Source organism: Schistocerca serialis, chromosome 7, assembly GCF_023864345.2.
Source record: "Schistocerca serialis cubense isolate TAMUIC-IGC-003099 chromosome 7, iqSchSeri2.2, whole genome shotgun sequence".
NCBI lineage: Eukaryota > Metazoa > Arthropoda > Insecta > Orthoptera > Acrididae > Schistocerca > Schistocerca serialis.
Genome location: NC_064644.1, coordinates 128,432,970 through 128,450,385, shown reverse-complemented (window position 1 = coordinate 128,450,385; position 17,416 = coordinate 128,432,970). Strand labels below are relative to the sequence as shown.

The 17,416-nt window shown below is 43.7% G+C and overlaps 1 protein-coding gene across 1 annotated transcript in view; it reads right to left on the bottom strand.

The window, feature by feature from the left end:
• LOC126412615 (gamma-aminobutyric acid receptor subunit alpha-6-like) overlaps positions 1-17,416 on the bottom strand; it is a 127,711-nt gene that overhangs the window by 19,721 nt on the left and 90,574 nt on the right. Inside the window, exon 9 of the mRNA XM_050082282.1 lies at positions 3,911-3,997. Coding sequence (XP_049938239.1) covers positions 3,911-3,997 — 87 coding nt within the window. The remainder of the gene's footprint in view (positions 1-3,910; positions 3,998-17,416) is intronic.

Sequence of the window (17,416 nt, the reverse complement as noted above, 5' to 3'; positions counted from 1 at the left end):
AAAGAAGAGGAAGTGGGAGAATACAAGGTCTACCTGTCAGGAGTCAAAGCAGGAATAGCACAATGGGGTGTAGGGCTTTACATCAGGAAAGAAGTGGAACCCAGCGTAGCTGCAATAAGGTATGTAAACGAACGACTGATGTGGATAGATTTGACAGTGTCTAGCAAGAAAATTAGTATCGTGTCAGTATATTCGCATTGTGAAGGGACAGATCAAGATAAGATGGATAGTTTTTATGAGGCACTCAGTGATGTAGTTGTTAGAGTAAAGGACAAGGACAGCGTTCTGCTCATGGGTAATTTTAACGCCAGGACTGGAAATCGAACAGAAGGGCATGAAAAGGTTATGGGTAAATTTGGAGAGGATATGGAGGCCAACAGGAACGGGAATCAACTCTTGGATTTCTGTGCCAGTATGGGCTTAGTAATCACAAACTCCTCTTTTAAACATAAGAACATTCAACGGTATTCTTGGGAAGGCAGGGGAACCAGATCTGTCATTGACTATATAATAACAGATCAGGAATTCAGGAAGGCTGTGAGGGACACACGTGTATTCAGAGGATTCTTTGATGACACTGATCATTATTTAATCTGCAGAGAAATTGGGATTGTGAGGCCGAAAGTGCAGGAGGTCAGGTCCATATGTAGGAGGATAAGAGTGGAGAAACTTCAGGATAAGGAAATCAGGCACAAGTACATAACAGCGATCTCAGAAAGGTACCAGTTGGTTGAATGTAGTCAATTACAGTCATTGGAAAACGAATGGACAAGGTACAGGGACACAGTACTAGAAGTGGCTAAAGAATGTCTTAGAACAGTAGTGTGTAAAAGTAGGATGAAGCAAACAGCTTGGTGGAATGACACAGTCAAGGCAGCCTGTAAAAGGAAAAAGAAGGCGTATCAAAAATGGCTACATACTAGAACTCAGGTAGACAGAGAAAGTTATGTTGAAGAAAGAAACAAAGCCAAACAGATAATTGCAGCATCCAAGAAGAAATCTTGGGAAGGCTTTGGAAACAGGTTGGAGACTATGGGTCAAGCTGCTGGAAAACCATTCTGGAGTGTAATTAGCAGTCTTCGAAAGGGAGGTAAGAAGGAAATGACAAGTATTTTGGACAGGTCAGGAAAACTGCTGGTGAATCCTGTGGATGCCTTGGGCAGATGGAGGGAATGTAGGTGAAAATACGATCAGTAATGTTTCAGATTTCGAGGTAGAATGGGATAGGAATGATGATGGAAATAGGATCACACTTGAGGAAATGAAGAAAATGGTCAATAGATTGCAGTGCAATAAAGCAGCTGGGGTGGATGAAATTAAGTCGGAACTCATCAAATAAAGTGGAATGTCAGGTCTTAAATGGCTACACAGGATAATTGAAATGGCCTGGGAGTCGGGACAGGTTCCATCAGACTGGACAAAAGCAGTGATCACGCCAATCTTTAAAGATGGAACAGAAAAGATTGTAACAACTACAGAGGTATCTCTTTAATCAGCGTTGTGGGTAAACTCTTCTCAGGTATTGTTGAAAGGAAAGTGCGAGTATTAGTTGAGGACCAATTGGATGAAAATCAGTGTGGGTTTAGGCCTCTTAGAGGTTGTCAGGACCAGATCTTTAGCTTACGGCAAATAATGGAGAAGTGTTACGAGTGGAACAGGGAATTGTATCTATGCTTTATAGATCTAAAAAAGGCATATGACCGGGTTCCTAGGAGGAAGTTATTGTCTGTTCTACGAGATTATGGAATAGGAGGCAAACTTTTGCAAGCAACTAAAGGTCTTTACATGGATAGTCAGGCAGCAGTTAGAGTTGACGGTAAATTGAGTTCATGATCATACAATGTAAGCTTTCACGGCCGGTATTGTCTTCACTTAAATCTTCCGGGCTGATAGGCCGTGGTCGAAGTATAAAACTGTCTCCTGACGTTTCGTCTCCGACTGCGGGAGACAACAGTTCGCCGTTTTGCCTCCGAGGATGTCTCCCGCAGTCGGAGACGAAACGTCAGGACACAGTTTTATACTTCGACCACGGCCTATCAGCCCGGAAGTTTTAAGTGAGTTCATGGTTCAGAGTAGTTTCAGGAGTAAGACAAGTCTGCAACCTGTCTCCACTGTTGTTCATATTATTTATGGATCATATGTTGAAAACAATTGACTGGCTGGGTGAGATTCAGATATGTGAACACACAATAAGCAGTCTTGCATATGCGGATGACTTAGTTGTGATGGCAGATTCGATTGAAAGTTTGAAAAGTAATATTTCAGAGCTAGATCAGAAATGTAAGGACTATGGTATGAAGATTAGCATCTCCAAAACGAAAGTAATGTCAGTGGGAAAGAAATATAAACGGATTGAGTGCCAAATAGGAGGAACAAAGTTAGAACAGGTGGACGATTTCAAGTACTTAGGATGCATATTCTCACAGGATGGCAACATAGTGAAAGAACTGGAAGCGAGGTGTAGCAAAGCTAATGCAGTGAGCGCTCAGCTACGATCTACTCTCTTCTGCAAGAAGGAAGTCAGTACCAAGACTAAGTTGTCTGTGCACCGTTCAATCTTTCGGCCAACTTTGTTGTATGGGAGCGAAAGCTGGGTGGATTCAGGTTACCTTACCAACAAGGTTGAGGTTACGGATATGAAAGTAGCTAGGATGATTGCAGGTACTAGTAGATGGGAGCAATGGCAGGAGGGTGTCCACAATGAGGAAATCAAAGAAAAACTGGGAATGAACTCTATAGATGTCGCAGTCAGGGCGAACAGGCTTAGATGGTGGGGCCATGTTACACGCATGGGAGAAGCAAGGTTACCCAAGAGACTCATGGGTTCAGCAGTAGAGGGTAGGAGGAGTCGGGGCAGACCAAGGAGAAGGTACCTGGATTCGGTTAAGAATGATTTTGAAGTAATAGGTTTAACATCAGAAGAGGCACCAATGTTAGCACTGAATAGGGGATCATGGAGGAATTTTATAAGGGGGACTATGCTCCAGACTGAACGCTGAAAGGCATAATCAGTCATAAATGATGATGATGATGATATACTTAACACATATGGTACGCATATGCAGACATATTCCACCAGTCTCCCCAGCAAATTTCGCTCTGCTGTACGATTTTCAAGTTGCTCAACGTTCATGACGTCATATCTTTTGAACTATGTGATGTACTTTTGCCAGAATATACGGCGATATATCAGAATACTGCCAGAAAAACGTGTCACGAATACAGTTAGTAGAAAAGAGGTAGTAAATTAAAACGTCGTACTTCATGGGGCACTTTTACTCCATGAACAGCGACTATGTATTTTTTCTTTTCACCATTTTGTTTCATAAAGGTTTGAAATTATGCATATAGTTTGCTGCAAATCACTAAGTGCTCTCATTCTCAAATGCTGGTTGACTAAAGTAAAGGTGTTCGCGCGTATTGAGCTACGCTGCTTTTTCACCCCGCCCCCAGCCTTTGATAGTTAGGCGGGTGTAACTCTACAGCGATTCTTTCCAATCAGTAAGTGGTTTGTGGCTCAGATGGCTCTGAGCACTATGGGACTCAACATCTTAGGTCATAAGTCCCCTAGAACTTAGAACTACTTAAACCTAACTAACATAAGGATGTCACAGACACCCATGCCCGAGGCAGGATTCGAACCTGCGACCGTAGCAGTCCCGCGGTTCCGGACTGCAGCGCCAGAACCGCTAGACCACCGCGGTCGGCAAGTGGTTTGTGCCATCTTTGCTTGAAATAGGTCCAGTGTTTTAGGAGGAGCTGTGCAGGGTACATACACACATACACACATTTTTATAATATGTATGGCTACGGATTCTGCGTGTCTGGAATGACGTTCAGAGCGATGATCGCAAGTTGATGTGTCTGTACGTAAACTGTTTACAAGCGCACGTCACGGCGATTGCATTACCTGTGTTCCCTCGTTTGCCAGCTCGACAACGAGAGCAGGCACTGCCGGAGGTCCTTCAGGTGCTGCAGTGCTCTTGGGCTTCTTCATCTGTAACACACCGAAAGAGACATAATTACACAGAAGGTGACTTCACCGGCTTCTTATTTTCCTCTATTTTATGCTGAACGGTCTTCCGAAGTTTACATGAAATTAACCTATCTGATGATAACACAGTGCATCGGGCGACGCTGCAGGGCAGTTCCGATGTTAAATAATTGTATTCCCATTGTTTTATAGAAAGAATACATTTATGTAGCAGATTTTTCCTTTTTTTCACGTAACTAATCTTTACATTTCTGTGGTTTTATACAAGGCGTCGCGCCTAACCTTTTCATCTCAAATAACGTTTGACTTTTTAAACATACTTCTAATCTCGTTTCACTTAGGCAACAAGTAACAATCGGTTCTTGAAACAATGGCCAATACGTTTCGCAATTTCACTGATCACCGAAATGCAGGTGTGATGGAGCTACAGCATAATTTTGCGCCAGAACAGCAGATACGTTTGAGACAAATCCTTTGATATAACTCTTTTGCAGGTCCGACAAGAAATGACAAGCTAAAAAGAAACTGGATGTGGGGATTTTTCTGCTGTTGTCGGCAGCCGTTTGAATGACGCCGCGACGGGGCGTTTACGCCAGTCTCCACGGAAACTTGCACTGTGAGGATGCAAAGCAAAGTCAAGCTTGAGGTTAGACTTTACAAACAATTAATATTGCCTGTACCAAAGAGGACGTTATTTCGCTGAAATTCATTCGTCCTGATTTAAGACCTGATGAAGTGTCTCATGTCTGGGCAACGCAGATTTGTCTTCAGGCCCAGGAGAAAGACAGGCCGCAGCAAGTGACACTGCAGGTCTTACAAATGTCAGCAGCCGTCTCCGGCATAGAGCGAGTAACTATTTAAGACGAGTTTAATTTATCGGCGCCGTTAAATGAATGCAAGGCCTCGGTTGCATACGATAAAGTTAAGACCTTTAGTGTGTTTGTTTTCACTGACGTATTGATTTCACATGGCCCTACACGTGAAGTATGTCGCACAAGGCGACTAGTGCGACACGACAAGTTCGTTGTGGGGCCCGTATTTCCAGTGCGCCCCGTTACTGCCAAGAGTGACGTAAACATCACGTAATGCTTACTTCGGCAGAACTACTTTCTGTGGAGAGTGGAGTAAACTTTCGGGCCGCGTACCTTTAAAACGGGTGCAACAACAGCACGAAACTCCCTACATTCAGTTTATTGTTGCTCTGTGATCCCTTACCAAAGCCACAAAGAGTTACATCACTGAATTTTCCTCATGGAGATCTGCTGTTCTGGAGCAAGAACATACCACAGTTCAATTGAAAGAGAACTTCATGCCTTTAGGGAATGATTAAAAAAGTTGTAAAAATATGTTGATCTTAGTTTCACGAATCCCTGGTCACTATTCGTACAGGTGAAAAGAGATTATAAACATTTTAACTAGTCAAAAGATATGAGATGAGAAAGTGAGGCTGCACAGTCCGCCTACTTCCCTCCACTACATCATCAATAACGTCGGAGAAGTAAATAGGTGTACCATATGTCTCTACACATTGTATAATACTCTATTAATAGTATTATTTTGATATGATACTGATGTTAAGGGTGTACCAACTGTGTAAATGCAAGTTATGTTTGGCCATATGCATTTCTCCTCAACTGATTAATAAGCGTCTTCAGTGGCCTGAAGCAATACATATTCACACATATATGGAGCACTTCTCATTTACGTATATTTTATAAATATTTAGCAATAAATAGCATTAACACTGGTAATTTTTGTCTAAATATAAGCTTATTAATTATGCTGTGTTGCTATACTTCATATATCGTTGCTTTTCCTTCGGTGAAGCTGCTCTGCTGATTCCAGTACTATAATATGACAACACAGCACACTGTTAGTTCACTCACTTTTCCAAAAATACAGTGGGAATTCAGTTTTGCAAAGACAGAGCTACATCTACATATTGTTGCTATTGTTCCTTTAACAGCCATTGATCGTTGGCGAAAACCAAGAGATCTAAAGATGTACACTATGAACAGCATTCTTCTTGTTATATTTTTCCAAGTAGTGAATATATATATATATATATATATATATATATATATATATATATATATACTCAGTGACGAGTTACCACGGAGTACTAAACAGTAAGACAAATACTACATCATAATAACAAAAATCTGCAAATCGTTTAACATTTTCATTTCCACTGTTACCTGTGGCAAAAAGAGAAAGAAAGGGTCGGCATTGTTGGGTGGGAGACACCGTGGAGGAGATTCGGCCGCCGGACTGGAAAAGATTTATTCCTCTGAACTGCCTTCATTGAGTGTAGGTAACTTTAGTGCATATTTGTATAGTGCTGAGTAATGTTTGTGTTGTATGATGAAGAGACAAGGGAGAGGGTGAAAACTATGGTGTCGGCACATGCACAGCAGCAGGTTCGAGACCGTTTTTCGACACATTTCGCACCCCCCTCCCCCGTCCCCTGCCTTTTTCCTCGCACACTTTCATTCGTGTCAGTTTTCCCTACCAAGTTTGAAACACAGTACACAAATTCCGCACTTGGACACCCGTGGCGCTCCTCACAGTTTGGCATCCAAGCTGCCGCTTCTAATTGTGATATGTCCTGCACAGAAGTCTTATAGTCATAGCGTCCCTCTCATTATGGCGACCCAAGAGGAAGCTTGTGTCGCTTGGGCCTTAAACCGGCCCTGGGCACATGGCCTATTCCTCTCGACTATCACCAGGGGGGTCGCCGGGTAATCGCCAGAGTCAATGCCTCTCAGTCCATGAGCCTCTGTGGAAAGGGTGGGAATTTAATCCAGGAAATCCGCGCAAACTCTGGTGATCAAAAAATGGTTCAAATGGCTCTGAGCACTATGGGACTTAACATCTGTGGTCATCAGTCCCCTAGAACTTAGAACTACTTAAACCTAACTAACCTAAGGACATCACACACATCCATGCCCGAGGCAGGATTCGAACCTGCGACCGTAGCAGTCCCGCGGCTCCGGACTGAGCGCCTAGAACCGCTAGACCACCGCGGCCGGCTCTGGTGATCAGGAACCGTCTGTTACCACCTCTCCGCCGGACGGAGTGACCGAGCGGTTCTAGGTGCTTCAGTCAGGAACCGCGCGACCGCTACAGTCGCAGGTTCGAATCCTGCCTCGGGCATGGATGTGTGTGATGTCCTTAGGTTAGTTAGGTTTAAGTAGTTCTAAGTTCTAGGGGACTGATGACCTCAGAAGTTAAGTCCCATAGTGCTCAGAGCCATTTGAACCACCTCTCTTCACCTTACCGATCAAAACTGGCAGTGATAATTTCCGCCATCAGCATTCGAACTGACAACCTTAGAGCCGAGTGCCATCACACAAGGCTGCGTTAGTGCCATCGGTTAAGGAGAGGTATTATCCGTAATACAACGTTATTGAACTTTCACGTTTGGGAAAATATGTACCAGACAGAGCTACATCGAAATATTGCTCCTATTGTCCCTTTAACAGCCATTGATCGTTGATGAAAATAAAGAGATCTAAGTATGTACGCCTATGTACAGTATTGGTCTGATTACATATTTCAAAGAAGTGAATACATATTTTCCGACAAATGACATGTCGATCCACCCACGCAGATCGTAGATCTGAGACGTGACAGTAGTGTATCGTCTCACTACACATACTCGTCTCACTGATAATAAGCTGGTGAATTAAAATAACATAGGAAAGAAGGAATTAGCTGGAGTCATATGTAGAGGGACGCAAAATTTTGTTAAAGTGGGACTGGTTCACGGTCTCATTATAGTGATTTTCTAGTCGCTGATGATGAAAGTGGGAAATCGCAATATACTTGAACTTTAATTTTGTTTAATGATCTGTGTTCAAGGGTGCCTTGTCGAGGAGACGGGCGTAGCTGAACACAAAAACGTTACTCATCAGAATTCGGAATACAGCGTATGGAAGCTCGAAGGCTGGTGTAAGAATACTAACAGTGACCGAAATAAAAATGCTGGGTAGTTTGCATGAACAGATACCCATCAGTTACGACCTGATGGAACAAATGGCTCAAATGGCTCTGAGCACTATGGGACTTAACTGCTGAGGTCATCAGTCCCCTAGAACTTAGAACTACTTAAACCTAACTAACCTAAGGACATCACACACATCCATGCCCGAGGCAGGATTCGAACCTGCGACCGTAGCGGTCGCGCGGTTCCAGACTGTAGCGCCTAGAACCGCTCGACCACTCCGACCGGCCCTGATGGAACAGTCGAAGACATTGGAGAAGGGGAGATGAAAACCAATCCATCATAAAATTGCGCATTATCGTAGTTCGGAGATGGGAGAAATTCTGCCCTGTACCATTCTGGGAATGTCTCCACTGAAGCCATCTGATTAGGCTATTACGATATTAGAAGCATTTACACTTCTCATGTGGATGGTCTGACATCACTGCTGTCCAGGACGGGTTGCAGTGAGGCGACACAACATTGCTGGAGAAAATGCCGCTGGTGTTGGAAGAGATCAACGTGCAGCAAACATCAGCAGCAGTTTTGTGGCATAATAAGCTTGTCTTCTGCTGATGTCGAGTTAATAACGTCTAATCAGGTACAGTCATCTAGGCAGCAAATCTGCTTGGTATTCGCGAAGTATATTTCGATTTTTGACTGCCTACACAGACTTTAGACAATGGTAAATAATTCCGGCCGCTGTGGTCGAGCGGTTCTAGGTGCTTCAGTGTGGAACCACGCGGCTGCTACGGTCGCAGGTTCGAATCCTACCTCTGGCATGGATGTGTGTGATGTCCTTAGGTTAGTTAGGTTTAAGTAGTTGTAAGTCTAGGGGACTGATGGCCTCAGATGTTAAGTTCCATAGTGCTTAGAGCCATTTGAACCATTTTGAACCATGGTAAATAATGAGCAAAGCTTAAGCCAAGCGATATGTCGTCATTCCAAATCATGTCGGAAAGTAGAATGCTGAAACTATTCAAGAGTTCACGGCCTCATTGTTGTGATTTTCTAGTATCTGATGATGACAATTTCGTCACGACGCAGGAGAGGTAGATTAGATTATTTATGGTCTTGAAGAATACTGGATAATTACTTGCCAACAAATCTCGGACTGTTATGGCGTTGTGATTTGAAGTCCCACATAGCGGACAGCATAAATAATATGCCGCATAGCATAGCAGATTTATGGCCGCTTAGAACTGTAAATTCATATGCAGCTAACTTTTTCGTTAGTATCGGTAGCAACATATCGAGAGTAAGGAGTTACAGTCCTGTCGGTGAGGTCAGGTATGTTTAACACATGGAGGGTGTGATACACACAGGACCAACAGATAGGTCTGCGATAGGTCCACGTCCTGATACAGGCAGTTGATTCATCGTATGTTGTTTGTTAGGGTTCTGGCATTAATTATTTTCTCTCAATATGCAAGTGATCGCTTGCTTTAATCATCAATATATGTCCAAGTGATGCTAAATGTTATTGACTCTACATAAAGACAAGTATTATCTTCTCAACAATCTTCACATCGTGAGCTACATCCTTAATCTTTATATATGAATTTATTTATGGCACTCTTGTGGCCCATGTCTGCGGTCACTTTCACAACTCAAATTAATTATCAAATTAACTAATTTAACACGATTGAATTTCGAATTTCTGGTGTATCCATGTATCACCACAATATAATAAAAAACATTGAATGGTTGGAGGAGTATGAATGAGAACAGTGGTTTATTTAAGCTTACAAAAATAATGACAAGTTTTTACTCATCCTTTTATAACTACCATCGAGTTGATAAATCTTACAAAAAATGACTAACATAAATCATAAAAGGGATGGTGTTTGACTGGCAAAGCATTTATTGGGGTGGAAACAATTCAAATTCTCCCCTGAATTAACCCCTCTTACAACGCAGTCTGACTTTGTTTACATGAATCCATTGTGAGGCCCAATTCTGTTCAAATGGAATCAACTATGACCAAGTGCAGCACAAATTATGTTTCCCAGAGAACAGGGAGTGTTAATATCATTTAACAATCCTATGCCAGTGCAGCAATACTTAACTCTTTCACTTTGAGTCAGGCGGCAGCAGAAAACAGCATGCTCTGGGCGACGAGCGGCGCACTGTGCCAGCTGTAATGTTCAGACGCGTCCACACAAACTTGCATAGCATGCGGACTGGCGTTCTGGTTATGAGAAAGTGGGAAACTTTCCCATCAGTGTTCTGAAATCCCAGCAGATTTCAGGATGATATTCACCCATTCACTGGTCTGGCCATTCAATTTGACTCACACGTAGGACAGCGCATGCTGGAATTGTCAAACATCAGACAGCCGACTCAGGATGAATAAGTTCACCCTTGTGACACATGATTGTCTGAGATGATACGCAGTTCCACTGTCGGTACAGTTTGAAACCGCCACTGGCTCTTAGTCCACGCTGGCCGTTGTGGTCGGGCGGTTCTAGGCGCTACAGTCTGGAACCGCGCGACCGCAACGGTCGCAGGTTCGAATCCTGCCTCGGGAATGGATGTGTGTGATGTCCTTAGTTTAGTTAGGTTTAAGTAGTTCTAAGTCTAGGGGACTTATGACCTCAGATGTTAAGTCCCATAGTGCTTAGAGCCATCTGAACCATTTTCTTAGACCACCACAAGTTGCAGACCGCAAGACTCGCCCACTAGGGAAAGACCTGAAGTTCTCGACCAGGGGATGAGCAGAAGATGAAGCCGCAAAGAATGACAAACACTTTTCACGAAGCCTCGGTACGGGAGCGAAATTATCAGAAAAAACCCGCCTCCACATTATAAAAACCAATCAAACTATCCTCTACTAATTGAATCTTCCCTCTTGACTGTTCTGCTAACCTGGTAGCCAATCCAGAGCCAGCACCTGGGTTCCCACGCTGGGAGAGCAAGCCTCTGCTTTGCATATGTTGATTGGAGCCAATCAATGACTCAAAATCTCTCTTGTCTGATAAAAGAAAATTTTAGACTAGGAAGGCGTCGTTCTCACGGTATGCATGGCCATCTTTCGGCAAAAAACTCTACATAAATGGGACCACAGTCCCTCATTTATGGGAGATCTAATCTTTCCAGGCCGACCATTTCCAATTTCTGAAAGAAGGCTGATAAGTTTCCCAGACATTCATGCCCGTGAAATGTTTGTTTCTGTCACTCGCTACAATACCTGGTGACTTCCTGGCTTCAGGGGAGTTACAGTCTTGCCTCCACTACACATGTGCACCAGCCGCCCTGTTTGTATTGTCCCAGCTTCTAACGTGACAATGCTTGTAGTTTCATGACCATCCCACCGTTTGCAGGAAAGCTCAGGTTACAGCAATCTCTCTTAAATGGCTTCCTCCACCCATTTCCGCCAATCAGCCACGTTTGCGATAGTCTGTCGCCTGGCCCATGTAAAATATTTTGCGAGCCGGAGCCCCCCTGCTCCGACTCCAAGTGAGAAGAGTGTAGTGCCACAGCCCGAAGTCTCTCTGCAGGTACAATTCAAAGAGCGCTGCTTCCCCGAATCACTCATACAGCCAGGCCGCTGGACACAACTGCAATTCATATTTCTCCTTGTTCTCCATTGCCTCCACGACGGTCCGTCGGGTACAACTTGTCTACAGGCTACACAAGCAGTTAAATGAACATTCTGTTCACAATTTCCTCATGTAAACAAGTCATAAACCACACATACCAAATGTAATACTGGGGAACATGACCTAAAATATGTATATTAATCTGTCCGGCACTGTAGTTACAGTGAGAGAGTGGCATGCCATTTTCTCAAATATAATCCAGTGTATTCTATTTCTATTTGCGCCTAATAGGTTAAATCAAATTAACGGAAAATATGAGGTAAAGTAATGGAAATGTTTCAGATCCGCGACTGGACTCAGGACTTTCTTGGAGATAGAACTCAGCACATCGTTCTAAATGGAGCAAAATCGAAAAATGTAAAGATAATTTGGGGAGTACCACAGGGGAGTGTCACAAGGCTGCTACTATTTTCAACTTATATTAATGATCTAATGGATAATGCTGGAGACCCCATGATGCTATTCATGGACGATGCAATTGTCTATAGGAATACAGCCACGCCAGAACACCATATCGAAATGCTGAAAGACGTGCAGAGTACCGACGAATGGTGCAGGGGGTCGCAGCTGATCTTGAATGTAATTTAATGTATGTATTTTATCGGCTATAGGACGCACTTTTATCTTCGAAAAATTGGGTCCAAAATACAGGTGTAGCTTGTACTGGAATGTCCATGTTTGATTTAAAACTCCCGCCAGTCTTAAAAATGGCCATATATTCGATGCCACGGGAAACCTATCGTTATCTGGCAACGTTGGATTCAATTGGCAGCAGCAGTGTGCCGATACGACCAAATGAGTTGCGGGGATTCACAAGCTTGCTATCACTGTCTCCCTTCAGCCCTGCCATCGAACACCCGGAACACTGTCTGCCTATGATGCTTCACCACAGTCTACGGTGCCAGTGAACTTGAACTGAAAGTGATTTGTGTTATCAGTAAAAGGACAATATTTTTGTTAGTAGCTAGTTCCGTAACGGAAAAAAATGAGAGGTATTCATATGATGCGGGCAATAAATTGAAAGTAATAGCATATGCAGAAGAACATGGAAACAGAACAGCTAAGCTGCGTTTCGGTCCTCCACCAACAGGAAAAAACCATTCGTGATTGGCGGACTAGTAAAGGAGAGCTGAAAAAATGAGGAAGACCAAATATGCAAATCGAGGACTCAACGCAAACTGGCCAAAACGAGAAGATGAGGATTTGCAAGGATTTTAAAGGACAGTTCGGTTTTAAAATTAAGAACTTTTTACTCTGGTTTTACAATCTAATAATAAAACTGGTAAAAATGTTACCTTTTTAAAAATTGCGTAAAATTGCGGTGCGTCTTATGGTCCGTAGCGTCTTGTAGACCGTAAAATATGGTATGTATTGTGCACAAATAGACGAATAAATGCACTGCTGATTGATTAGACTACTAGTGACAAATCACTGGAAACAATAACTAACGAGAAACAACTAGGAGTAACAATCCACAGCGAGCTAGAGTGAACTGACAACACAAAACAAACAGCAGGAAAATCAGACGCCAGACTGTCATTCATTGAGGAAATGTTAAAGAAATTTAATTCACCTACGACAGACGTGGCTTACTAAACATCGTTCGACCGATTCTTCAAAACTGTTCATCAGTCTGGGACCCTTACCTTAACGCAACAGATAGGGACGATCTAGTGAAGACTGGCGCGTTCGTCATTGGAGAGCGTTACTGAGCTGGTCGATAAGCTCCAGTGGCTGAAGCTACAAGAGAGGCGTCGTGTATCACGCAGATGTTTACTCCTGAAATTTCAAGAGCTTGCATTCCAAGAAGATTCGGGCAACGTATTACTTTCTCTTACTGCCTCCAGCATACGTCTCGTGAAATCATGACGAGAAAATCTGAGAAATTAGATGTCCTACGGAGCTTTTACGACAACATTTTTCCCGCGCATCACTCGTGAGTGGAACAGAAAAGAGGGAAAGATGGTGGCACTAGAGACATCCTGTGTCACACAGCTTACAGTGCCAGGCGGAGAGCAAACGTAGATATAGACACACTTTACCTGAAGATGATGAGTATAACACTCGTCGAAATGTGGCAGTATCTCAACACAGCCACCCAGTTGGAGACTGGAATGTCTTTCATTAGCAGTGTATGCCGGAAAAGTCAACATTCACATACACTGTATTTTGCTTCAGTTAGATGAATGTCTATGTGTAGAGAACCAATTAACACTCTTGACATAAGTTTCATCTATTTATCTTTATGTTTAAACACTTCTCTATATTTGACTTACATAATTTCATCATAATCAAAAACAACTATTTCATCAAGAGCATCAATCCAGCGAACATCAACCCCTGAGCAATGAGGCAAACCAATAGCAATTACAAGTTGCCGATTTCGGGATGAGTATATACCAAAGTTACAAATACACTGGTGTGCAAAACTTAAGGACGAAAATAACATTCGCATGATGTGTGAAGTAACATAACTCGATGAAATTTGTACCATACTGAGCCGTGCGTGGCTCGTGTTCCCGCCATCATGTATTTTACGCCCTGTTTTTGACGTACTTCCACCTCACTACGTTAATTTAAATTCCTACTGTCACTGAGTTGCTGCTTTGCCTGACCGTCACCGGCGCTAGCAGCCCGTATCGATATTCCCCTCTTATAGTATGTTTGCTCGACTGCTATTACTTCCCGGTCGTGGTCGGTTGTAAGGGAGTTCGGGTTGTGAGTTCGGGTCTGCCAGTCAGTTGGAACGCGTCTGGAGCGCAGTCCGGACCTGCCAGTCGGGGAGTTGCAGTGTGGCACTATTGCAGTCGGGTTGGAGCAGTGACGTCTGCGTCGACATGGCTCGCCCGACCATTGCCGCCACGAATCACCTGAGCCGGGCCACGGCCTTGGTGCTTCGTCGGTCGGTCGTACTACCGGACGACGCGTTTTGGCTCGACGATCGTTCATGAGTCGGCTGTCTGTGTGTGCATCGACTCCCGATTTGTATTTCGTGTGTGCTTCGTTACTGTTGGGTATCGTTCAGGTGTTCAGCTTGTGTTTGTAGTTGGCGTGGTTTCCACTGACGACTATTTTAGATGTTGTCGGCATCCTGAGAGCAGTCGGAGAGCTGCGGACCAGGGAAGTTATCTCCGCCCAGTGCAGTCGGATGGGTCCGTTGGCGGTCCCTGCACAATGTCGGAGAGTGTGTGGAGCTGTCCGATCGCTACGAGCTTTGTGGTTCACCGACCCAGGACATCAGAGCTGAGTAGCGGTTTCAACTACCCAAGCCAAGTCCATTCATGTTGTGGTGGTTCGTTTCAGTGGTTTGCTATTCAAATGGCTTCTGAGCAGTATGGGACTTAACATCTGAGGTCATCAGTCCCCTAGAACTTAGAACTACTTAAACCTAACTAACCTAAGGACATCAGACATATCCATGCCTGAGGTAGCATTCGAACCTGTGACCGTAGCGGTCGCGCGGTTCCAGACTGAAATGCCTAGAACTGCTCGGCGGCTTGCTGTTGGGCAGGTTTTCCTATGAGCAACACCGAGTGTTTCTACTGCTGAAATTTAGCCGCCATGCGGTGCAATTAACTATATTGGTTGACTACAAGTCAAGTGGACCAGTGGAATTCTCTGCCTTGTGGCCGTTAGTGTTCTGGTTGCCTACCCTGGGCACTAACGTAATTTCAGGCAGCGTCCTTTCCTCACCTGTTGTCGCTGTCCAACATGGTGTGTCATTTTGACAGCTAATACATACTCCATTGTGGATTATCACGTTTGTAACCTTTTCTGTTTGAGTTCTGATGTGCTGATTGGGGGGAAGCAAGTCGTTGTGTCGGTCGGACCGTGGCTGTCCCCTGGTTGGGTTCCGACAGATCAAGTGTAGTTGGGCTCACCACCTGTCTCGCCTAAGTGAACGAGGGCAGACAGATCTCCCTGGAGGCTTCTGAGTGCCACCGGTGTTTAAATGTCTGTTTTCAGCTGCTTAAAATTTAAGGCTTATTGTTATTTTTTCCTTTTTCTTAAGAATTTTGGAAAATTAATTCTTTAATTTATCTTTCAAGCTTAAACATTGCGGCCTTCTGCCTTTAAAAGATTATGGTAATATATTTAAAAATTTTGAAACTTAATTGTGGCCTTCAGTCATTGGTATTGCATATTGCATATGTTTCTTCTATCTACTTTGTTGTGATGTTTTTTGTAATTATTTTATTGCCATCTTCATTGGATTTTCTTATCTTGTTGATTTGGTAAGATTTCTTGTGGAGGCCTTCAGCCGTGAAAGAGTTCAGCCTGCACCAGCGTGACCGACAACTGCTGGATGGTCGCTGGTGCATCTGGACGCGCTGCAGAATGTCTCCCCAACGCAACCCCACACGTGCTCGATGAGATTTAAGGCGGGGGAAGGGTAGGTCAGTTCACTTGCCGAATATCCACTCGTTCGAAGAGTTATTCCACCTGTGCTGTTCCATGCGGTAGCTCAATGTGTCAGTAGGCTGTTTAGGTTTTCTATTGGTAACGCCACCTCTGTATGAAAATCACTGGCTGTGCTTTGTGCAGTCTGTGGCTGCTTTGCATTGTTGTAATACTCGCCATTGTAGTGTTAGGCAGCTGGATGTGAACAGCGCGTAGCGTTGCGCAGTGGAAGGTGAGCCGCCAGCAGTGGTGGATGTGGGGAGAGAGATGGCGGAGTTTTGAAATTTGTCATGAACTGCTATATTTATATATGATGATATCAAGGTAAATACATTGTTTGTTCTCTATTAATATCTTTCATTTGCTAACTATCCCTATCAGTAGTTAGTGCCTTCCATAGTTTGAATCTTTTATTTAGCTGGCAGTAGTGGCGCTCGCTGTAATGCAGTAGCTTGAGCAGCGAAGATTTTTGTGAGGTAAGTGATTTGTGAAAGGTATAGTTTAATATTAGTCAGGGCCCATTCTTTTGTAGGGATTATTGAAAGTCAGATTGCATTGCGCTAACAAAATATTGTGTGTCAGTTTAAGCACAGTCATTTGTAATTGTTCAAAGGGGACGTTTCAAATGTCATTCACAAACACGAAGTCAGGATCGAATGCACCCTTGAGGAGACGCCCATGCAGAAGGAGTAGCAGATTGCAGACTTTTAACAAAGGTACGAGCATACGGAATAGGTTCCCAGATGTGTGAGTGCCTCGAAGACCTTGTAAGTAATAGAACTCAGCACGTTGTCGTCGATGGCGAGTGCTCATCAGACACAAGGGTATCGTCAGAAACGCCCCAGGGAAGTGTGTTGGGACCGTTTTTATTCTCTATATACATAAATGATCTGACGGACAGGCTGAGCAGCAATCCGCGGCTGTTCGCTGATGATTCTGTGGAGTACGGGAAGGGATCGTCGTTGAGTGACTGTAGACAGACACAAGATGCCTGAGACAAAATTTTTGTGTAATGCATGGCAGCTAGCTGTAAATGTAGAAGTATGTAAGGTAATGCAGATAAGTAGAAAAAACAATTCTATTATGTTAGAATACAGCGTTAGCAGTGTGCTGCTTGATACAGTCACATCGATTAGATATCTAAGCGTGAGGTTGCAAAGCGATATAAAATAGAAAGAGCATGTAACGACTGTAGCAGCGAAAGCGAATGATCGATTTCGGATCACTGGGAGAATTTTAGAGAAATGTGGCTCATTTCCAAGGGTGACCACAAATAGAACACTGCCGACCGATGTGACCGAGCGGTTCTAGGCGCTTCAGTCTAGAACCGCGCGTCCGCTACGGTAGCAGGTTCGAATCCTGCCTCAGGCATGGATGTGTATGATGTCGTTACGTTAGTTAAGTTTAAGTAGTTCTAAGTTCTAGGGGACTGAT